At 42.8% G+C, this 24,613-nt stretch overlaps 1 protein-coding gene across 1 annotated transcript in view; it reads left to right on the top strand.

Annotated features, from left to right (window-relative positions):
- Window positions 1–24,613, top strand: part of DEK (DEK proto-oncogene) — a 302,150-nt gene that overhangs the window by 233,093 nt on the left and 44,444 nt on the right. The window contains exons 7-9 of the mRNA XM_053715840.1: window positions 730–763; window positions 3,471–3,637; window positions 10,378–10,446. Of these exons, the coding sequence (XP_053571815.1) occupies window positions 730–763; window positions 3,471–3,637; window positions 10,378–10,446 (270 nt within the window). The remainder of the gene's footprint in view (window positions 1–729; window positions 764–3,470; window positions 3,638–10,377; window positions 10,447–24,613) is intronic.

The raw sequence follows: 24,613 nt of genomic DNA, 5'->3' as shown, positions 1-24,613 counted from the left end.
CAATGCGCTTCAGGCGTGGCCTCAGCTTGCTGCGGCCAAATTCATCAGGTTTCAGTTGGACAACATCACGACTGTAACTTATATCATTCATCAGGGAGGAACAAGGAGTTCTCTAGCGATGATGGAGGTAACCAAAATAATCCGGTGGGCAGAGGATCACTCTTGTGTAAGAAATTATATTTAAGATTAGCGCCAAGTTATTATCCTCAAGCTCCCTCACAGGTAATCTTCCCTAAGATTAACCAGAATACAGATAAATAACAACAAAGGGTGTAGTTTGGGAGCGCTAGAAAAGCTATAAGGATGATATGGAGACTGATATTCAAATATAAAATACAATTTATTAGCTTAAAACAAAGTGGGACGTCTCTTCTAAATTGGAATACATATTGAAAAAAACACAATTTATATCACCACTGCAAATTACAACTTGCAAAAACACTAAAGTGCAATAAGACTGTATTTATCTGAAAACAATAGATCAAAGTTACTAACTAATAATATTGTATCAGACTGCACAAATACCATGCACTTTAAGTTCTGATACAAACTGAAACATTTTATTGAAATACAAAAGTGGAACATTCTAACGATATAACTAAGGTGGAAATAATGTTGAAGCATTTTTTCTCTTTCTTTTAACCTGCAGAAAGTCTTTTAAAAAGATGTAATTTTAATAAGGTGGAATTTTTACCCAAACATTTCTAACTGTGTGTTTGTATTGTGAAGTGCATTTTTTCTTCCAAACTGCTGTATGTTCAAGGTAAAATTAGATCAGAGCATTTCTCTATGTATATGTATGTATTTATTTTAAATTGATCATTATAGGGAGACGTCCCTCTTTCTGTTTTAAGCTAATAAATTGTATTTTATATTTGAATATCAGTCTCCTTATCATCCTTATAGCTTTTCTAGCGCTCCCAAACTACACCCTTTGTTATTTATCAGAGGATCACTCTTGCCATCTCTCAGCAATCCACATCCCAGGAGTAGAGAACTGGGAGGCGGATTTTCTAAGTCGTCAGACTCTTCATCCGGGGGAGTGGGAACTCCATCCGGAGGTATTCGCCCAGCTGATTCAGCTATGGGGCACACCAGAATTGGATCTGATGGCGTCTCGTCAGAATGCCAAACTTCCTCATTACGGGTCCAGGTCCCGGGATCCCAAGGCGTTACGGGTCCAGGTCCCGGGATCCCAAGGCGGTACTGATAGATGCTCTAGCAGTGCCTTGGTCCTTCAATCTGGCTTATGTATTTCTACAGTTTCCTCTCCTCCCACGTCTGGTTGCCAGAATCAAGCAGGAGAGAGCTTTGGTAATTCTGATAGCTCCTGCGTGGCCACGCAGAACTTGGTATGCAGACCTAGTGTACATTTCCTCGGTTCCACCGTGGACTCTGCCAATGAGGCGGGACCTTCTAATTCAAGGGCCGTTCACGAATACAAATCTAGTTTCTCTGCGTCTGCTTGGAGATTACAGATTGAACGCATGATTTTATCAAAGCGTGGTTTCTCTGAATCGGTCATTGATACCCTGATTCAGGCTAGAAAGCCTGTCACCAGGAAGATTTATCATAAGATTTGGCGCAAATATCTTTATTGGTGTGAATCCAAAGGTTACTCGTGGAGTAAGATTAGGATTCCTAGAATATTGTCTTTTCTCCAAGATGGTTTGGAGAAGGGATTATCTGCTAGTTCTCTTAAAGGTCAAATATCTGCTTTGTCTATTCTACTTCACAAACGTCTGGCAGATGTCCCAGACGTTAAATAATTTAGTCAGGTTTTGGTCAGAATCAACCCTGTATTTAAACCTGTTGCTCCGCCATGGAGCCTAAACTTAGTTCTTAAAGTTCTTCAAGGGGTTCCGTTTGAACCTATGCATTCCATAGATATTAAGCTTCTATCTTGGAAAGTTTTGTTTTTAGTAGCTATCTCTTCGGCTCTACAATGTGATTCCCCTTACCTTGTTTTCCATGCAGATAAGGTGGTTTTACGTACCAAACCTGGGTTTCTTCCTAAGGTTGTTTCTAATAAGAATAATCAATCAAGATATTGTGGTTCCTTCTTTGTGTCCTAATCCTTCATCTAAGAAGGAACGTCTGTTACACAAGCTTGGTTAAAATTCTACTTACAAGCAACTAAAGATTTCCTTCAAACATCTTCTTTGTTTGTTGTTTGTTCTGGTAAACGGAGAGGTCAAAGGGCTACGGCTACCTCTTTCCTTTTGGCTGAAATGCATCATCCGTTTGGCCTATGAGACTGCTGGACGGCAGCCTCCTGAAAGGATTACTGCTCATTCTACTAGAGCTGTAGCTTCCACATTTGCTTTTAAAAATGAGGCTTCTGTTGAACAGATTTGTAAGGCGGCGACTTGGTCTTCGCTTCATACTTTTTCCAAATTTTACAAATTCGATACTTTTGCTTCTTTGGAGGCTATTTTTGGGAGAAAGGTTCTACAAGCAGTGGTGCCTTCCGTTTAAGGTTCCTGTCTTGTCCCTCCCTTCATCAGTGTCCTAAAGCTTTGGTATTGGTATCCCACAAGTAAGGATGAATCCATGGACTCGATACATCTTACAAGAGAAAACATATTTTATGCTTACCTGATAAATTTATTTCTCTTGTGATGTATCGAGTCCACGGCCCGCCCTGTTTTTGAAGACAGGCATATATATTTTTATTTTTAAACTTTGTTACCACTGCACACTATGGTTTCTCCTTTTTCTTCCTAGCCTTCGGTCAAATGACTGGGGGGTGGAGCTAAGGGGGGAGCTATATAGGCAGCTCTGCTGTGGGTGCTCTCTTTGCCACTTCCTGTAGGGGAGGAGAATATCCCACAAGTAAGGATGAATCCGTGGACTCGATACATCACAAGAGAAATAAATTTATGAGGTAAGCATAAATTGTTTTTTATTCTCTGTAACAATTGGTCTTTGTTATACAGACGGATAATATAAAGAAGCATGTGTATATACAGAAAGTGATAAAATAAGGTGATCTAATTTCCCTGCATGCTCAACCTATTTTAATGGGTTATAATTTTAGAGAACAAAACCAGCTATTTCATATAAAAACAATTTTACAGTTCTGTCCTGTTAAAGGGACAGTCGTCAAAATAAAACTTTCAGATTCAGATAGGGCTTGCAATTTCAAACAACTTTTCCAATTTACTTTTATCATAATTTGTTTTGTTGGTGTTCTTTGTTAAAAGCTGAACCTAGCTAGGCTCATATGCTAATTTCTAAGCCCTTTAAAGCTGCCTCTTATATCAGGGCATTGTGACAATTTTTCACATCTAGACTGCACCAGAGGGGTAAAAAGTGTGTTAATATAACAGTGTTGGCTATGCAAAACTGGGGAATAGGTTTATCTTTTTAAACAATAACAATTCTGGAGTAGACTAACAGAAATTAACTTTACAATCCTTTGTGTTTTTGTTTTTTACTTGAATCTCTCTCTATTTTATTTTTTATAGAAAAAGCTGTACAATCAGAAAGTGAATCTGACAACAGCTCTGATGATGAGCCCTTAATTAAAAAGCTGAAGAAACCACCAACAGATGATGAGCTGAGAGAGACTGTGAAAAAGCTATTGGCCGATGCGAATCTGGAAGAAGTCACAATGAAACAAATCTGCAAAAAGGTGCTGACATGAAAATTTTCACTACTTTGTTTTGGTTTGTAATAACACTTTAAAATGACCCAACATGTGAGTTGTATGCTGAGATCAGCACCATGTGCACACAGGTATGGGGAACAATTTGCTTACTCACTCCAGTGTTGATAGGTTAGTATGCTTCATGGACCATGTATGAAGTATACCTACCAATAAGTCCATGTCCGAGTTTAAAGTACACATTACTGTGTTAAAGGGGCTGTAAATGTTCCACAGTATTTTCCTGTAATTGTTAAAACTTTCCATAGCACATCTGCATTTTATTACAGCATTTAAACTAACCATCTCAGTGCTCCAATTTACGCCCACGAAGCTGGACCTTTTTCTTCTTTCATTTTGAGAGGTGCATCACTCAAAACTTCAGTCTGTTTATATAAAAACCAGAGCGCTCTTTCCCTTTCTTCTGTTAAGTGTGATCAGTCCACGGGTCATCATTACTTCTGGGATATTACTCCTCCCCAACAGGAAGTGCAAGAGGATTCACCCAGCAGAGCTGCATATAGCTCCTCCCCTCTACGTCACTCCCAGTCATTCTCTTGCACCCAACGACTAGATAGGATGTGTGAGAGGACTATGGTGATTATACTTAGTTTTATATCTTCAATCAAAAGTTTGTTATTTTAAAATAGCACCGGAGTGTGTTATTACCTCTCTGGCAGAGTTTGAAGAAGAATCTACCAGAGTTTTGCTATGATTTTAGCCGGAGTAGTTAAGATCATATTGCTGTTCTCGGCCATCTGAGGAGTGAGGTAAACTTCAGATCAGGGGACAGCGGGCAGATGAATCTGCATAGAGGTATGTAGCAGTTTTTATTTTCTGACAATGGAATTGATGAGAAAATCCTGCCATACCGATATAATGTCATGTATGTATACTTTACACTTCAGTATTCTGGGGAATGGTACTTCACTAGAATTACACTGTAAGAAATACATAAAGCTGTTTAATAACTAGAGATTATGTTTAACGTTTTTGCTGGAATGTAAAATCGTTTTCATTTGCTGAGGTACTGTGTGAATAAATGTTTGGGCACTATTTTTCCACTTGGCAGTTGCTTAATCTGTTTTTCTGACAGTTTCTGTTCTCCCTCACTGCTGTGTGTGAGGGGGAGGGGCCGTTTTTTGGCGCTTTTTCTATGCATCAAATATTTCAGTCAGCAACTCATTGTATTCCCTGCATGATCCGGTTCATCTCTACAGAGCTCAGGGGTCTTCAAAACTTATTTTGAGGGAGGTAATTTCTCTCAGCAGAGCTGTGAGAATTATAGTTTGACTGAGATAAAAAACGTTTATTCTGTAATTTGTTTCCTGCTTTCAGAATTTATCTTTGCTAATGGGATTAAACCTTTGCTAAAGTTGTGTTGTTTACAAGGATTGAGGCTATAACTGTTTCAATTTATTAATTTTCAACTGTCATAGATCTTCTGTGCTTCTTAAAGGCACAGTACATTTTAATATTATTCTAATTGAATTGTATTTCCAAGTTGCAAGTTTATTTGCTAGTGTGTTAAACATGTCTGATTCAGAGGATGATACCTGTGTCATTTGTTGCAATGCCAAAGTGGAGCCCAATAGAAATTTATGTACTAACTGTATTGATGCTACTTTAAATAAAAGTCAATCTGTACAAATTGAACAAATTTCACCAAACAACGAGGGGAGAGTTATGCCGACTAACTCGCCTCACGTGTCAGTACCTACATCTCCCGCTCAGAGGGAGGTGCGTGATATTGTAGCGCCGAGTACATCTGGGCGGCCATTACAAATCACATTACAGGATATGGCTACTGTTATGACTGAGGCTTTGGCTAAATTACCAGAACTAAGAGGTAAGCGTGATCACTCTGGGGTGAGAACAGAGTGCGCTGATAATATTAGGGCCATGTCAGACACTGCGTCACAGGTGGCAGAACATGAGGACGGAGAACTTCATTCTGTGGGTGACGGTTCTGATCCAAACAGACTGGATTCAGATATTTCAAATTTTAAATTTAAACTGGAAAACCTCCGTGTATTACTAGGGGAGGTGTTAGCGGCTCTGAATGATTGTAACACAGTTGCAATACCAGAGAAAATGTGTAGGTTGGATAAATATTTTGCGGTACCGACGAGTACTGAGGTTTTTCCTATACCTAAGAGACTTACTGAAATTGTTACTAAGGAGTGGGATAGACCCGGTGTGCCGTTCTCACCCCCTCCGATATTTAGAAAAATATTTCCAATAGACGCCACCACAAGGGACTTATGGCAAACGGTCCCTAAGGTGGAGGGAGCAGTTTCTACCTTAGCTAAGCGTACCACTATCCCGGTGGAGGATAGCTGTGCTTTTTCAGATCCAATGGATAAAAAGTTAGAGGGTTACCTTAAGAAAATGTTTGTTCAACAAGGTTTTATATTGCAACCCCTTGCATGCATTGCGCCGATCACGGCTGCAGCGGCATTCTGGATTGAGTCTCTGGAAGAGAACATTGGTTCAGCTACTCTGGACGACATTACGGACAGGCTTAGAGTCCTTAAACTAGCTAATTCATTCATTTCGGAGGCCGTAGTACATCTTACTAAACTTACGGCGAAGAATGCAGGATTCGCCATTCAGGCACGCAGGGCGCTGTGGCTAAAATCCTGGTCAGCTGATGTTACTTCTAAGTCTAAATTGCTTAATATACCTTTCAAAGGGCAGACCTTATTCGGGCCCGGGTTGAAAGAGATTATCGCTGACATTACAGGAGGTAAAGGCCATGCCCTGCCTCAGGACAAAGCCAAGACTAGACAGTCTAATTTTCGTTCCTTTCGTAATTTCAAAGCAGGAGCAGCATCAACTTCCTCTGCACCAAAACAGGAAGGAGCTGTTGCTCGCTACAGACAAGGCTGGAAACCTAACCAGTCCTGGAACAAGGGCAAGCAGACTAGGAAACCTGCTGCTGCCCCTAAAACAGCATGAATTGAGGGCCCCCGATCTGGGATCGGATCTAGTGGGGGGCAGACTTTCTCTCTTCGCCCAGGCTTGGGCAAGAGATGTTCAGGATCCCTGGGCGCTAGAGATAATATCTCAGGGATACCTTCTGGACTTCAAATACTCTCCTCCAAGAGAGAGATTTCATCTGTCAAGATTGTCAACAATCCAGACAAAGAGAGGCGTTTCTACGCTGCGTACAAGAGCTCTTGTTAATGGGAGTAATCCATCCAGTTCCACGATCGGAACAGGGACAGGGGTTTTACTCAAATCTGTTTGTGGTTCCCAAAAAAGAGGGAACTTTCAGACCAATCCTGGACTTAAAGATCCTAAACAAATTCCTAAGAGTTCCATCGTTCAAGATGGAGACTATTCGGACAATTTTACCTATGATCCAAGAGGGTCAATACATGACCACTGTAGATTTAAAAGATGCTTACCTTCACATACCGATTCACAAAGATCATTATCGGTACCTAAGGTTTGCCTTCCTAGACAGGCATTACCAGTTTGTGGCTCTTCCATTCGGATTGGCTACAGCTCCAAGAATCTTCACAAAGGTTCTGGGTGCTCTTCTGGCGGTACTAAGACCGCGGGGAATCTCGGTAGCTCCATACCTAGACGACATTCTGATACAAGCTTCAAGCTTTCAAACTGCCAAGTCTCATACAGAGTTACTGCTGGCATTTCTAAGGTCACATGGATGGAAGGTGAACGAAAAGAAAAGTTCACTCGTTCCACTCACAAGAGTTCCCTTCCTGGGGACTCTTATAGATTCTGTAGAAATGAAGATTTACCTGACAGAGGACAGGCTAACAAGACTTCAAAGTGCTTGCCGCACCCTTCATTCCATTCAACACCCGTCAGTGGCTCAATGCATGGAGGTAATCGGCTTAATGGTAGCGGCAATGGACATAGTACCCTTTGCACGCTTACACCTCAGACCACTGCAACTGTGCATGCTAAGTCAGTGGAATGGGGATTACTCAGACTTATCCCCTTCTCTGAATCTGGATCAAGAGACCAGAAATTCTCTTCTATGGTGGCTTTCTCGGCCACATCTGTCCAGGGGGATGCCATTCAGCAGACCAGACTGGACAATTGTAACAACAGACGCCAGCCTTCTAGGTTGGGGTGCCGTCTGGAATTCTCTGAAGGCTCAGGGACAATGGAGTCAGGAGGAGAGTCTCCTGCCAATAAACATTCTGGAATTGAGAGCAGTTCTCAATGCCCTCCTGGCTTGGCCCCAGTTGACAACTCGGGGGTTCATCAGGTTTCAGTCGGACAACATCACGACTGTAGCTTACATCAACCATCAGGGAGGGACAAGAAGCTCCCTAGCTATGATGGAAGTATCAAAGATAATTTGCTGGGCAGAGTCTCACTCTTGCCACCTGTCAGCAATCCACATCCCGGGAGTGGAGAACTGGGAGGCGGATTTCTTAAGTCGTCAGACTTTTCATCCGGGGGAGTGGGAACTTCATCCGGAGGTCTTTGCCCAAATACTTCGACGTTGGGGCAAACCAGAGATAGATCTCATGGCGTCTCGACAGAACGCCAAGCTTCCTCGTTACGGGTCCAGATCCAGGGATCCAGGAGCAGTCCTGATAGATGCTCTGACAGCACCTTGGGACTTCAGGATGGCTTACGTGTTTCCACCCTTCCCGTTGCTTCCTCGATTGATTGCCAGAATCAAACAAGAGAGAGCATCAGTGATTCTAATAGCACCTGCGTGGCCACGCAGGACTTGGTATGCAGACCTGGTGGACATGTCATCCTGTCCACCTTGATCTCTACCTCTGAAACAGGACCTTCTGATACAGGGTCCCTTCAAACATCAAAATCTAACTTCTCTGAAGCTGACTGCTTGGAAATTGAACGCTTGATTTTATCAAGACGTGGATTTTCTGAGTCAGTTATTGATACCTTAATACAGGCTAGGAAACCTGTTACCAGAAAGATTTACCATAAGATATGGCGTAAATACCTATATTGGTGTGAATCCAAAGGTTACTCTTGGAGTAAGGTTAGGATTCCTAGGATATTGTCTTTTCTACAAGAAGGTTTAGAAAAGGGTTTATCTGCTAGTTCATTAAAGGGACAGATCTCAGCTCTGTCCATTCTGTTACACAAACGTCTGTCAGAAGTTCCTGACGTCCAGGCTTTTTGTCAGGCTTTGGCCAGAATTAAGCCTGTGTTTAAAACTGTTGCTCCACCATGGAGTTTAAACCTTGTTCTTAATGTTTTACAGGGCGTTCCGTTTGAACCCCTTCATTCCATTGATATAAAATTGTTATCTTGGAAAGTTCTATTTTTAATGGCTATTTCCTCGGCTCGAAGAGTCTCTGAATTATCAGCTTTACATTGTGATTCTCCTTATTTGATTTTTCATTCGGATAAGGTAGTCCTGCGTACTAAACCTGGGTTCTTACCTAAGGTAGTTACTAACAGGAATATCAATCAAGAGATTGTTGTTCCTTCTTTATGCCCAAATCCTTCTTCAAAGAAGGAACGTCTACTGCACAACCTGGATGTAGTCCGTGCTCTAAAATTTTACTTACAGGCAACTAAGGAATTTCGACAAACGTCTTCTCTGTTTGTCATTTACTCTGGGCAGAGGAGAGGTCAAAAAGCTTCCGCTACCTCTTTCTTTTTGGCTTCGTAGCATAATTCGTTTAGCTTATGAGACTGCTGGACAGCAGCCTCCTGAAAGAATTACAGCTCATTCTACTAGAGCTGTGGCTTCCACTTGGGCCTTCAAGAATGAGGCCTCTGTTGAGCAGATTTGCAAGGCTGCAACTTGGTCTTCGCTTCATACTTTTTCCAAATTTTACAAATTTGACACTTTTGCTTCATCGGAGGCTATTTTTGGGAGAAAGGTTCTTCAGGCAGTGGTTCCTTCTGTATAAAGAGCCTGCCTATCCCTCCCGTCATCCGTGTACTTTTGCTTTGGTATTGGTATCCCAGAAGTAATGATGACCCGTGGACTGATCACACTTAACAGAAGAAAACATAATTTATGCTTACCTGATAAATTCCTTTCTTCTGTAGTGTGATCAGTCCACGGCCCGCCCTGTTTTTAAGGCAGGTAAATATTTTTTAATTTATACTCCAGTCACCACTTCACCCTTGGCTTTTCCTTTCTCGTTGGTCCTTGGTCGAATGACTGGGAGTGACGTAGAGGGGAGGAGCTATATGCAGCTCTGCTGGGTGAATCCTCTTGCACTTCCTGTTGGGGAGGAGTAATATCCCAGAAGTAATGATGACCCGTGGACTGATCACACTACAGAAGAAAGGAATTTATCAGGTAAGCATAAATTATGTTTTTTCTCCTGCCAATACGTAATGGTCACAGACGGCTATTGGAAAATGTCGAAATGGCACTGTGTATACTTCAGCTGGCTCTTACTATTGCGCAGGAGGAAGGGGACTGCATGCTGTTAAATGCGATGGAGACTTATGTTTGCTCTCCCGTTGGCTGTTGAAGCCATGATTGTCAAATTGAGAAGAAGAAAAAAGCACAGGATCCGTGGGCGGACAGGGGAACACTGTTGGTAAGTTAAAAAGTTATTATAAAACACATCCATTGCGCATCTACTCTGCATTGTAGGTCAGATATGTTGGCTGGCTAAACAATTACAGGAAAAAATGTGCAATGTTTACTGTCCTTTTAAAAACACCCTTTACATTGCAACATGTTTTGAATAGAGTAATGTTGGAACATGACCTATATTTACAATTTTCTTTATTTTAAGGTGTATGAGAGCTATCCCAGTTATGATCTGTCTGCAAGGAAAGAGTTTATCAAAGCCACAGTAAAAGAGGTAAGTGTTCAAATACAGATTATATGGTACTTTGAAAACAATAGACATGTTTGAAGCAATTTTTTTCTTTTGTGATATAAAAGGTTTACTTTCTTTCTAATGGTTACACTGATTTTCCTTTGTGGTGTTGGACTACTGCAGGATTATAGAAGATTGGTAACTCCTTAGTTTATAACTCCTCTATTGGCTTTTTGCCTAGAGAGACAGTTTGAGTGACTGGATTGCCAGTGAGGGACCCTCACTGATACAAGGGTTGTGGGACATCCTTTATTGGGGGTCATATTGGACATAAAAGGTTCCGTTCAGAGTGAGGGGGAGACGTTTATGGGAAGCTATGGCAAGGGCAGACTGTGGTTAATCCCAGCATGAGCAGGATGTACAACGCTGACAATTAGAGACAGCACCGGGTCCTCCGTCTAGAGTTGCTGTTCAGACCAGGTGCGTGCCACTGTGCTGATCAGAGCAGTATAGGAGAGGGACTACGTTGATATCCACATTGCTGGATCCTGTGTTTGTACCGGCTCCTAGTTTGAGCTTTCCGCAAATTTACATACACAGTTTAATGCTTAGTTTCTTCTATAAGGTAAGACGAGTCCACGGATTCATCCTTTACTTGTGGGATATTATCCTCTTGCTAACAGGAAGTGGCAAAGAGCACCACAGCAGAGCTGTCTATATAGCTCCTCCCTTGACTCCACCCACCAGTCATTCTCTTTGCCTACTCTAAGTACTAGGAAGGGTAAAGTGAAAGAGGTGATAAAATGTTAGTTTTTATTTTCTAAAAGCAAGAGTTTATTTTAAATGGTACCGGTGTGTACTATTTTCCCTCAGGCAGCAGATGGATGAAGACTTCTGCCTGGAGGCTGATGATCTTAGCATTTGTCACTAAGATCCAGAGCAGTTCCCACAGAATGGCTGAGGAGTACTTAAGAAACTTCAGTGTGAGGAACGTTTTTCATGCTATAAGCAGTGAGGTATGTTCAGTCATTTTTTTTTCTGGAGAGACTGTGGTATTTCAGAATTGGCTGACAGTATCCCCATGAGGGGAAAAGGGTAAGCAGTAATCCTAAAAGATATAGATAGGTATTACTAAGCTTGCATATATGGGCTAAGAAAAAAATGGTTGACACAGTCTCTAAATGTTTATGGGCAAACGTTTATTTAAGTGGGAGTGCTGATAACGTTTTTATGAGTAACATTTTTCATTCTTAATGAGAGGGTACACATGGCTTCTTTTCTCTTGCAAGGTGTATCCAGTCCACGGATTCATCCTTTACTTGTGGGATATTCTCATTCCCTACAGGAAGTGGCAAAGAGAGCAAACAGCAGAGCTGTCCATATAGCTCCACCCCCCAGTCATTCTCTTTGCCGGCTCTAAGCACTAGGGTCTCTCTCGGGAGGGTAAAGTGAATGTGGTGTTAGAATTGTAGTTTTTTGTTTTTTTTTTAAATATTTTTGAGGTTGAAAACAAAACAGTACATAATTGCTCCGGATAAGAGTCCTTAGACAGTGATTACAGCAATAAACAAACCAGTTATTATACATAGTATAGTACAGTTCAAATCAGGTGTCAGGGATTACAATATACAATTAGGCTTCACAATCTAACACTGGTATGAACTGCAGGACATTCTCCTAAAGTTGTATATATGGTGAACAGAGCATAAAACAAACCTCAATTTTTGTTTATATATATGAAAAAGTGACAACCCCCTATGAGAGAATTAATATTGAGTGCAATATACAAAAACAAAACATATATTCCCCCATTTAAATACAACGGTCTCTTGGGCCACCAGATACGCAAATCAAATTGAGATGGGGATGCTTTGGGGTAAGAACAAGAGGGGTCACTTCTGGACCTTAGTAGGTAACTTAGTTAAGGAGTAACGGTGTGGTCAGGACCGAATATAAATAGTAAAGAAGAGGTCTATAAATTATTGGACATAGTGTGTAGTGACTATGCTATAACAGTTGGGGGTGGGCAAAAATGTATGCATATGTATTGTATACAAGGTTAACGTTACACCCTAGACTGCATAGAGTATGACCCCTGAACACTTAGCACTGGCAGCATATTGATAAACTTCCTGCACATAACAGATAAAACATCAATCCTTGCACACTTGTTCCATTGTTATACATGTACTTTAACAGAATGGGGAGAGAAAGCTTACAATGTGATAGGATTACACAAATATTAACAAGTTGAACTAATTAAACTTTAAAACCAGGACCTTCAGTATATTATCTACAAATGGGCCAGCTATAGCAATGGGTTAAAACCTACACAGTTCGGCCATATTTGTTCCGTGCAAACCAGGGTATTAAGACAATACTGTGCTTCCCCAGTGATCTAACCTATTCCCACCTTCCAGGTACTGAACGGTCCCAATGATTCAGCGTGTCTTACCACCATGGAAATGAAGGGTGGGTGTTGCAAACATATTGTAGCGCCCTGTTAGAATTGTAGTTTTATTATCTTCAATCAAAAGTTTATTTTAAATGGTACCGGTTTGTACTATTTACTCTCTAGCAGAAAAGTGATGAAGATTTCTGCTGAGAGGAAAATGATTTTAGCATGTAACTAAAATCCACTGCTGTTCCCACACAGGACTAAGGAGTACCAGAAAACTTCAGTTGGGGGGAACAGTTTGCAGGGTGATCTGCAATAAGGTATGTTCAGTCATTTATTTATAGACAAGACTGAGATAATGCTAGAAGAGACTGACAATATCCCCATGAGGGGAGGGTAGGCTATGTTCAGACTTGGTAAGGAATTGAATGCTTACATAATAGGGCTAATATACTGGTTGACACTTATGCAGGGCAATCGATTGTTTGGCTAAGGAAAAATCGTTTTGCAAGACACTTTGAAAGCCCTTTTGGGTTCTTTCTGGGGTTATTACCCACATAGCTGTTTTTTATTCACTTAGGAGTGATTTAGTAGGCCTCACAGCTCCGGAGTAGAGTGGGAGGGGCCTAATTTCGCGCCTCAGATGCAGAGAAGTTCATGCTGCTTCACATGGAGGGTCCTGCTGCTGTTTGAGTGCCTTAAATAAGCTATATTCCCCCAAATCTGATCCCTAAGGGCAGGTAGGGCCACAGCAAGGCTGTGGCAAGGTGCTGTAGTAATTTTAGCCGGGTGTTGGCTTTAGGCTGCTCCAGTTTGGGCATTAAGGGGTTAATCATTCTGCAACTTGTGGTGCAATCTTAAGGCTTTAGGTACATACTGTGAAAATTTCAAAAGGATTGCTGCATTTTTCACTGTTTTGTAAAATTGTGTGCTTTTTATCTCTTAAAGGCACAGTAACGTTTTTTTCAAATTGTGTTTTTTATTTGATTAAAGTGATTTCCAAGCCTGTTTGTGTATACTACTAGTCTGTTAAACATGTCTGACACTAAGGAAAATCCTTGTTCAATGTGTTTAGAAGCCATGGTGGAACCCCCTCTCAGAATGTGTCCCACTTGTACTATGTCTATACACTTTAAAGATCATATTGTTGCACTTAAGAATGTGGCCCAAGATGATTCTCAGACTGAAGGTAACGAGGGTAGCTCGTCTGCCTCTCCCCAAGTGTCACAACCAGTTACGCCCGCGCAAGCGAAGCCTAGTACCTCTAGTGCGTCTAACCCTTTTACATTACAAGACTTAGCGGCAGTCATGGATAATTCTCTTACAGCCTTCTTATCTAAACTGCCCGTGTTACGTGCAAAGCGTAATAGCTCCGTTTTAAGAACAGATTATGAGCATTCTGACGCTTTGGTAGCCGTATCCGATATACCCTCACAACGCTCTGAAGTGGGAGCGAGGGATTTGATGTCTGAGGGAGAAGTCTCTGATTCAGGAAGGGTTCCTCCTCAGACAGATTCAGATACATTCGCTTTTAAATTTAAACTAGAACACCTCCGCGTTTTGCTTAGGGAGGTATTAGCTACTCTGGATGACTGCGACCCTTTGGTGATCCCAGAAAAATTGTGTAAAATGGACAAGTACCTAGAGGTCTCTGTTTACACGGATGCGTTTCCGGTCCCTAAGAGGATTGCGGATATCGTTACTAGGGAGTGGGATAGACCAGGTGTTCCCTTTTGTTCCCCCTCCTGTTTTTAAGAAAATGTTCCCCATATCTGACACCACGCGGGACTCGTGGCAGACGGTCCCTAAGGTGGAGGGGGCTGTTTCTTCACTTGCTAAACGCACAACCATACCAATTGAAGACAGTTGTGCTTTGAAAGACCCTATGGATAAGAAGTTAGAGGGTTTACTTAAGAAAATTTTTGTTCAACAAGGTTTTCTTCTCCAGCCTATTGCCTGCATTATTCCTGTAACTACTGCAGCCGCTTTCTGGTTTGAGGCGCTGGAAGACTCGCTCCAGACGGAGACCTCATATGAGGAAATTATGGATAGAATTAAGGCTCTTAAGCTAGCTAATTCTTTTATCACTGACGCCGCTTTCCAAATAGCTAAGTTAGCAGAAAAAAAATCAGGTTTCGCCATTTTGGCGCGCAGGGCGCTATGGCTGAAGTCCTGGTCGGCCAATGTGTCGTCTAAATCCAAGCTTTTGAACATCCCTTTCAAAGGAAAGACCCTCTTCGGGCCTGAATTTAAAGAGATTATTTCAGAAATCACCGGGGCAAAAGGCCATGCTCTCCCTCAGGACAAATCCTTTAAGACAAAGAACAAAGCTAATTTTAGTTCTTTCGTAATTTCAGGAACGGCCCCGCTTCATCCTCTCCGGCTGCAAAGCAAGAGGGTAACTCTTCACAGCCCAAGGCAACTTGGAAACCTTACCAGGGCTGGAATAAGGGGAAACAGGCCAAAAATCCTGCAGCTGCCACCAAGACAGCATGAAGGGGTAGCCCCCGATCCGGGACCGGATCTAGTAGGGGGCAGACTCTCTTCGCTCAGGCCTGGGCAAGAGATGTACACGATCCTTGGGCGTTAGATATTGTATCCCAGGGATATCTTCTAGAATTCAAGGGTTCTCCAAGGGGGAGGTTCCACATTTCTCGTCTGGCTACAGATCAGACAAAGAAAGAGGCGTTTTTACGCTGTGTAGAAGATCTACATACAATGGGAGTGATCCACCCAGTTCCAATCGTGGAACAAGGGCTGGGTTTTTACTCAAACCTGTTTGTGGTTCCCAAAAAAGAGGGAACTTTCAGACCCATCCTGGATCTAAAAATTCTAAACAGATTCCTCAGAGTCCCATCATTCAAAATGGAGACCATTCGGACAATCTTACCAATGACCAGGAAGGTCAATATATGACTACCGTGGATCTAAAGGATGCATACCTACACATTCCTATCCACAAAGATCATCACCAGTTTCTCAGGTTCACCTTTCTGGACAAGCATTACCAGTTTGTGGCTCTTCCTTTTGGCTTAGCCACTGCTCCCAGAATTTTCACAAAGGTGCTAGGGTCCCTTCTGGCGGTTCTAAGACCGCGGGGCATAGCAGTGGCGCCTTACCTAGACGACATTTTAATTCAGGCGCCGTCTTGCCAAAGAGCCAAGTCTCACACTGAGATTGTTCTGGCCTTTGAGGTCTCACGGGTGGAAGGTGAACATCAAAAAGAGTTCTTTCCCCTCTCACAAGGGTTCCCTTCCTAGGGACTCTAATAGACTCGGTAGAAATGAAAATATTTCCGACGGATTTCAGAAAATTAAAACTCTTAACTACTTGCCGAGTTCTTCATTCCATTCCCCGGCCATCTGTGGCTCAGTGCATGGAGACAATCGGATTAATGGTAGCAGCAATGGACATAGTCGCTTTTGCTCGGATACACCTCAGACCACTGCAACTATGCATGCTCAAACAGTGGAATGGGGATTATGCAGATTTGTCTCCTCAAATTCAGTTGGACCAGAGATTCTCTTCTCTGGTGGTTGTCTCAGGACCACCTGTCTCAGGGGAATATGTTTCCGCAGGCCAGAGTGGGTCATTGTAACGACCGACGCCAGTCTGTTAGGCTGGGGTGCGGTCTGGGACTCCCTGAAAGCTCAGGGCTTATGGTCTCGGGAAGAAACACTTCTCCCGATAAACATTCTGGAACTGAGGGCGATATTCAACGCTCTTCAGGCATGGCCTCAACTAGCTGCGGACAAATTCATCAGATTTCAGTCGGACAACATCACGACTGTAGCTTACGTCAATCATCAGGGGGGAACAAAGAGTTCCCTAGCGATGACGGAAGTAACCAAAATAATCAGGTGGGCGGAGGATCACTCCTGCCATCTCTCAATTATTCACATCCCAGCAGTAGAGAACTGGGAGGCGGATTTTCTAAGTCGTCAGACTTTTCTCCCGGGGGAGTGGGAACTCCACCCGGAGGTATTTGCCCAGCTGACTCAGCTATGGGGCATTCCAGAATTGGATCTGATGGCGTCCCGTCAGAACGCCAAACTTCCTCTCTACGGGTCCAGGTCCCGGGACCCCAAGGCGGTATTGATAGATGCTCTAGCAGCGCGTTGGTCCTTCAATCTGGCTTATGTTTTTCCACCGTTTCCTCTACTCCCGCGTCTGGTCGCGAGAATCAAGCAGGAGAAGGCTTTAATGATTCTGGTAGCGCCTGCGTGGCCACGCAGGACTTGGTATGCAGACCTAGTGGACATGTCATCTGTCCCACCATGGACACTGCCAATGAGGCAGGATCTTCTAATACAGGGTCCGTTCAAGCATCCAAATCTAGTTTCTCTACGTCTGACTGCTTGGAGATTGAACGCTTAATTCTATCAAAGCGTGGGTTCTCTGAGTCAGTTATAGATACTCTGATTCAGGCTAGAAAGCCTGTCACCAGGAAAATCTACCATAAGATATGGCGGAAATATCTTTGTTGGTGCGAATCCAAGGGTTACTCATTGAGTAAGATTAGGATTCCCAGGATATTGTCCTTTCTCCAAGAAGGATTGGAGAAAGGATTGTCAGCTAGTTCCTTAAAAGGACAAATATCTGCTTTGTCTATCCTGTTACACAAGCGTCTGGCAGAGGTACCAGATGTTCAAGCGTTTGCTCAGGCTTTAGTCAGAATCAAGCCCGTCTATAAACCTGTGGCTCCGCCATGGAGTTTGAATCTAGTTCTTACAGTTCTTCAAGGGGTTCCGTTTGAACCTTTACATTCCATAGACATTAAGTTCTTATCTTGGAAAGTTTTGTTTTTGGTAGCTATCTCTTCTGCTCGAAGAGTTTTAGAATTATCTGCCTTACAGTGTGATTCACCTTACCTGGTGTTCCACGCAGATAAGGTAGTTTTGCGTACCAAGCCTGGTTTTCTTCCTAAAGTTGTTTCTAACAAGAATATTAACCAGGAAATAGTTGTTCCTTCTCTGTGTCCTAATCCATTTTCGAAGAAGGAACGTCTTTTACACAATCTTGATGTAGTTTGTGCTTTAAAGTTCTATTTACAAGCAACTAAGGATTTCAGAGAAACATCTTCCTTGTTTATCTATTCTGTTAAGAGGAGAGGTCAGAAAGCGACTGCTACCTCTCTTTCCTTTTGGCTGAAAAGCATCATCCGTTTGGCCTATGAGACTGCTGGCCAGCAGCCTCCTGAAAGAATTACTGCTCATTCTACCAGAGCAGTGGCTTCCACATGGGCTTTCAAAAATGAGGCTTCTGTTGAACAGATTTGTAAGGCAGCGACTTGGTCTTCACTGCATACTTTTGCCAAATTTTACAAATTCGATACTTTTGCTTCTTCGGAGGCTATTTTTGGGAGAGAGGTTTTGCAAGCAGTGGTGCCTTCCGTTTAAGGTACCTGTCTTGTTCCCTCCCTTCATCCGTGTCCTAAAGCTTTGGTATTGGTATCCCACAAGTAAAGGATGAATCCGTGGACTGGATACACCTTGCAAGAGAAAACAGAATTTATGCTTACCTGATAAATTACTTTCTCTTGCGGTGTATAAATTTTTTGTTTAAACTAGTCACCACTGCACCCTATGGTTTCTCCTTTTTCTTCCTAACCTTTGGTCGAATGACTGGGGGGTGGAGCTAGAGGGGGAGCTATATGGAGAGCTCTGCTGTGTGCTCTCTTTGCCACTTCCTGTAGGGAATGAGAATATCCCACAAGTAAAGGATGAATCCGTGGACTGGATACACCGCAAGAGAAAGTAATTTATCAGGTAAGCATAAATTACGTTTTTGGCTTTAGGAACCCACATGGCTAGTTTTAGACCGCTCTGGTGCGGTTCATTTGGGCTGAGAGACATCAAGTGAGATGGGCAGGGCCTATTTTCGCGCCTCAGTGGCGCAGTTTTTTACAAGCAAGCTCCAACTCCGGTGGGCCCTTGTGAGAGTATTGGGCCAAATCGAAGCTTTAACCCGGTTTTGCAGACACCTGAGGGTAGGTAGGCGCCACAGCAGGGCTGTGGCGAGGTGCCGGGGGTGTTTTTTCTTGATTTAAACTTTTATTATTTATCCGATTTTTTTTTTTTTTTTTTTTTTTTTTTTTTTTTTCTGTAAGGGTTGTGTTCTTTTACTTGTGGGGCAAACTTAGCTGCATAGTTTGGATGCTTATATCATAAATTTAAACGATTTGATGGTTTTAAAGCAGTTTTGCAAAACTTGTATGCTTTTTTTCTCTTAAAGGTGTAGTACCGTTTTTTAAGATTATTTTTTCACTAAATAAAGTGTTTTCAAGCCTGCTTGTAGTCATTACTAGCCTGTTGAACAGGTCTGACATTGAGGAAAGCAAATGTTCCATGTGTTTAGAAGCCATTGTTGAACCCCCACTTAAAATGTGTCCCTCATGTACTGAAGGGGCCTTACATTGCAAAGAACATATTTTAGCTGATAAAAGTATGTCGCAGGATGATTCTCAGTCAGAAGAGAATCAGGTTTTGCCATCTATTTCTCCCCAAGTGTCACAACCTTTAACGCCCGCTCAAGTGACGCCAAGTACCTCTAGTGCGTCGAATTCTTTCACCCTGCAAGATATGGCCGCAGTTATGTTTACTACCCTCACAGAGGTATTATCTAAACTGCCTGGCTTGCAGGGGAAGCGCAGTAGGTCCGGCATGAGAGTAAATGCTGAGCCCTCTGACGCCTTATTAGCCATCTCCGATGTACCCTCACAATGCTCTGAATTGGGGGTAGGGGAATTGCTGTCTGAGGGAGAGCTTTCTGAAGGAAAGATGTTCCCTCAAGCAGACTCGGCTATGACGGCTTTTAAGTTTAAGCTTGAACACCTCCGCTTATTGCTCAGGGAGGTTTTAGCGACTCTAGATGACTGTGACCCTATTGAGATTCCTCCAGAGAAATTGTGTAAAATGGATAATATATAGGTTCCTTCTTACACTGTTTTTCCGGTCCCTAAGAGGATTTCGGACATTGTTACTAAGGAGTGGGATAGACCAGGTATTCCGTTCTCTCCCCCTCCTACTTTTAAGAAAATGTTTCCCATATCTGACACCATTCGGGATTTGTGGCAGACGGTCCCTAAGGTGGAGGGAGCTATTTCTACCCTGGCTAAGCGTACAACTATATACCTATTGAGGACAGTTATGCTTTCAAAGATCCTATGGATAAAAAATTAGAGGGTCTTCTAAAGAAAATATTTATTCATCAGGGTTTTCTTTTGCAACCTATAGCGTGCATTGTTCTGGTAACTACTGCAGCTGCGTTTTGGTTCGAGGCTCTAGAAGAGGCTCTTAAGGTTGAGACCCCATTAGATGATATTCTGGACAGAATTAGGGCTCTCAAGCTAGCTAATTCTTTCATTACAGATGCCGCTTTCCAACTGGCTAAATTAGCGGCTAAGAATTCAGGTTTTGCCATTTTAGCGCGTAGAGCGTTATGGCTTAAGTCCTGGTCTGCTGATGTGTCATCAAAATCTAAGCTTTTAGCTATTCCTTTCAAGGGTAAGACCCTATTCGGGCCTGAACTGAAAGAAATCATTTCCGACATTACTGGAGGAAAAGGCCATGCCCTTCCTCAGGATAAGACAAATAAAAGGAGGACCAAACAAAATAATTTTCGTTCCTTTCGAAACTTCAAAGGTGGTCCCTCTACCTCTTCCCCTGACACAAAGCAGGAGGGGAAATTTGCTCAATCCAAGTCAGTCTGGAGACCTTACCAGACCTGGAACAAGGGTAAACAGGCCAAGAAGCCTGCTGCTGCCACCAAGACAGCATGAAGGGGAAGCCCCCGATCCGGGACCGGATCTAGTAGGGGGCAGACTTTCTCTCTTTGCTTAGGCTTGGGCAAGAGACGTTCAGGACTCCTGGGTTTTAGAAATCGTGACCATGGGGTATCTTCTAGACTTCAAAGATTCTCTCCCAAGGGGGAGATTTCATCTTTCACGGTTGTCTGCAAACCAGACAAAAAGAGAGGCGTTCTTACGCTGTGTAGAAGACCTATATACTATGGGAGTAATCTGCCCAGTTCCAGAAGCGGAACAGGGGCAGGGGTTTTACTCCAATCTGTTTGTGGTTCCCAAAAAAGAGGGAACCTTCAGACCGATTTTAGATCTCAAAATTCTAAACAAATTTCTCAGGGTCCCATCCTTCAAGATGGAGACCATTCAGACTATTTTACCGATGATCCAGGAGGGTCAATATATGACTGTGGATTTAAAGGATGCGTATCTTCACATTCCTATCCACAAAGATCACCAGTTCCTCAGGTTTGCCTTCCTGGACAAGCATTACCAGTTTGTGGCTCTTCCCTTCGGGTTGGCCACAGCTACCAGAATTTCACAAAAGTGCTAGGGTCCCTTTTTGGCGGTTCTAAGACCGCGGGGCATAGCAGTGGTGCCTTATCTGGACGATATCTTAATTCAGGCGTCAACTTACCAACTAGCCAAATCTTACACAGACGGGTGGAAGGTGAACATAAAGAGTTCACTTATCCCTCTCACAAGAGTTCCATTCCTGGTAGACATGAAGATTTTCCTGACGGAGGTCAGAAAATCAAAGCTCTTAACCACCTGCCGAGCACTTCATTGCATACCTCGGCCGTCAGTGGCTCAGTGTATGGAGGTAATTGGACTAATGGTAGCGGCAATGGACATAGTTCCGTTTGATCGCTTGCATCTCAGACCACTGCAACTATGCATGCTCAGACAGTGGAATGGGAACTATGCAAATTTATCTCCTCAGAAAAATCTGGATCTAGAGACCAGAGACTCTCTTCTTTGGTGGTTGTCACAGGATCATCTGTCCCAGGGAATGTGTTTCTGCAGGCCAGCATGGGTCATAGTGACGACTAGTGACAGCATGGGTCATAATTCCCTGAAAGCACAGGGTGTGTGGACACAGGAGGAGGCTCTCCTTCCAATCAATATTCTAGAACTGAGAGCGATATTCAACTCACTTCAGGCGTGGCCTCAGCTGGCTTCGGCCAGATTCATAAGATTCCAGTCGGACAATATCACGACTGTGCGTAAATCAATCATCAAGGGGGAACAAAGAATTCTCTAGCGATGATAGAGGTTTCCAAAATAATTAAATGGGCAGAGACTCACTCTTGCCATCTATCAGCAATCTATATCCCAGGAGTGGAGAACTGGGAAGCGGATTTTCTAAGTCGTCAGACTTTTCATCCGGGGAAGTGGGAGCTCCATCCGGAGGGGTTTGCACAATTGATTCATCAATGGGGCACACCAGAATTGGATCTGATGGCATCTCGTCAGAATGCCAAACTTCCTTGTTACGGGTCCAGATCAAGGGGTCCCCAAGCAGTACTGATAGATGCTCTAGCAGTACCTTGGTCGTTCAACCTGGCTTATGTGTTTTAACCATTTCCTCTCCTTCCTCGTCTGATTGCCAGAATCAAACAGGAGAGGGCTTCGGTGATTTTGATAGCACCTGCGTGGCCACGCAGGACTTGGTATGCAGACCTGGTGGAAATGTCATCTCTACCACCGTGGACATTGCCACTGAGACAGGACCTTCTCATTCAAGGTCCGTTCCAGCATCCAAATCTAATTTCTCTGCGGCTGACTGCCTGGAAATTGAACGCTTGATTTTATCTAAGCGAGGATTCTCTGAGTCGGTCATAGACACCTTGATTCAGGCTCGAAAGCTTGTCACTAGGAAGATTTACCATAAGATATGGTGTAAATATCTTTATTGGTGTGAATCCAAAGGCTACTCATGGAGTAAGATCAGGATTCCTAGGATTTTGTCTTTTCTCCAAGAAGGACTGGAGAAAGGGTTGTCAGCTAGTTCCTTAAAGGGACAGATATCTACCTTGTCTATTTTACTGCACAAGCGTCTGGCAGATGTTCCAGACGTTCAGTCGTTTTGTCAGACTTTGGTTAGAATTAAGCCTGTGTTTAAACCTGTTGCTCTGCCATGGAGTTTGAATTTAGTTCTTAAAGTTCTTCAAGGGGTTCCGTTTGAACCTATGCATTCCTTAGATATTAAGCTTCTATCTTGGAAAGTTCTGTTTCTCTTGTAAGATGTATCAAGTCCACGGATTCATCCTTACTTGTGGGATATTCTCCTCCCCTACAGGAAGTGGCAGAGAGAGCACCCACAGCAGAACTGCCTATATAGCTCCCCCCTTACCTCCACCCCCAGTCATTCTCTCTGCCTGCTTAACTGCTAGGAAGGGCAACGAGGAGTGTGGTGACAAAAATGTTAGGTTTTTATTTTCTCAAGCAAAAGTTTATATTTAAATGGTACCGGTGTGTACTATTTACTCTGGCAGAAAAGGGATGAAGATTTCTGCGAGGAGGATGATGATCTTAGCATTTTGTAACTAAGATCCACTGCTTAAGAGTACAGGAAAACTTCAGTTGGGGGAACAGTTTGCAGGCGTAACTGCATTAAGGTATGTTCAGTCTATTTTTTCCTAGACAGACTGTTATTTCTAGAAAAGGCTGGCAATATCCCCATGAGGGAAGGGTAAGCTGTATTCAGACACTTGGATAGGAATTTCAGCTTGCATGAAGGGCTCATTAGTTACTGGTGACACTGTTTGGTAAAAACGTTTTTGTTCAGTGAATGATGCAATTATAACGTTTTTTTTGAAGGGACTAAAGGGGTCATTGTGGCTTGTATTTGAGTTTTCTAACCCACATGGTTAATTTAGAGACACTCTAGTGTTTGTCTGTTAGGCCTCAAAACATTGAGTGAGGTGGGAGGGGCCTATTTTCGTGCCTCAGTTGTGCAGTTTCTTTTCCTCTGAGACTTCTAACTGCTTCTCCAGAGGTTCCTGCCGTGTTTGAGGGCTGTAAAAGAAGTTTTTTTCCCCCACAAATTGTTCTGAAGGGCAAGTAGGAGACACAGCAGAGCTTTGGCAAAGTGCTGAAAGTCTCTTACTGGTTTTGATGTTTTTTCAATCCGGTTTTGCCATTAAGGGGTTAACTGTTTATTTGCATAGCTGTGCAAAGTTACTAAGGCTATATGATACTACTGTAAAAATTGTTATGTTTACTGCTTTTTTACACTGTTTTGCAGAATTTGTGCAGCTTTTTTTCTCTTAAAGGCACAGTACCGTTTTATTTCTAAGTGTTATTTACTTTGATTACAGTGTTTTCCAAGCTTGCTTGTTACATTACTAGCCTGTTTAACATGTCTGACACCAAGGAAAATCCTTGTTCAATATGTTTGGAAGCCATTGTGGTACCCCCTCTTAGAATGTGTCCCAATTGTACTGATATGTCCATAAACTATAAAGAACATATATTAGCACTTAAAAATAGAGCAATAGATGATTCTCAGTCAGAAGTAAATGAGGGTTTAGCATCTAGCTCTCCCCAAGTGTCACAACCAGTAACGCCCGCACAAGTGACGCCAAGTACCTCTAGTGCATCAAATTCATTTATTTTACAAGACATGGCCACAGTTATGAATACAACCCTCACAGAGGTTTTATCCTGGTTTTAAAGGAAAGCGGGACAGCTCTGGGTTAAGGGAAAATGCTGAGCAGTCTGACGCTTTAATAGCCGTATCTGATATGCCCTCACAATGCTCTGAGGTAGGGGTGAGGGATTTATCTGAGGGAGAAATTTCTGATTCAGGAAAGACGCTTCCGCAGACAGATTCTGATATGACGGCCTTTAAATTTAAGCTTGAACACCTCCGCTTATTGCTCAGGGAGGTATTAGCGGCTCTAGATGATTGTGACCCTATAGTGGTCCCAGAGAAATTGTGTAAGATGGATAAATACTTAGAGGTTCCTGTTTACACTGATGTTTTTCTCTTGTAAGGTGTATCC

Source organism: Bombina bombina, chromosome 5 (assembly GCF_027579735.1).
Source record: "Bombina bombina isolate aBomBom1 chromosome 5, aBomBom1.pri, whole genome shotgun sequence".
Lineage (NCBI taxonomy): Eukaryota > Metazoa > Chordata > Amphibia > Anura > Bombinatoridae > Bombina > Bombina bombina.
The sequence above is the reverse complement of the archived record's forward strand: the minus strand, read 5'-3'. Positions and strand labels throughout refer to the sequence as shown.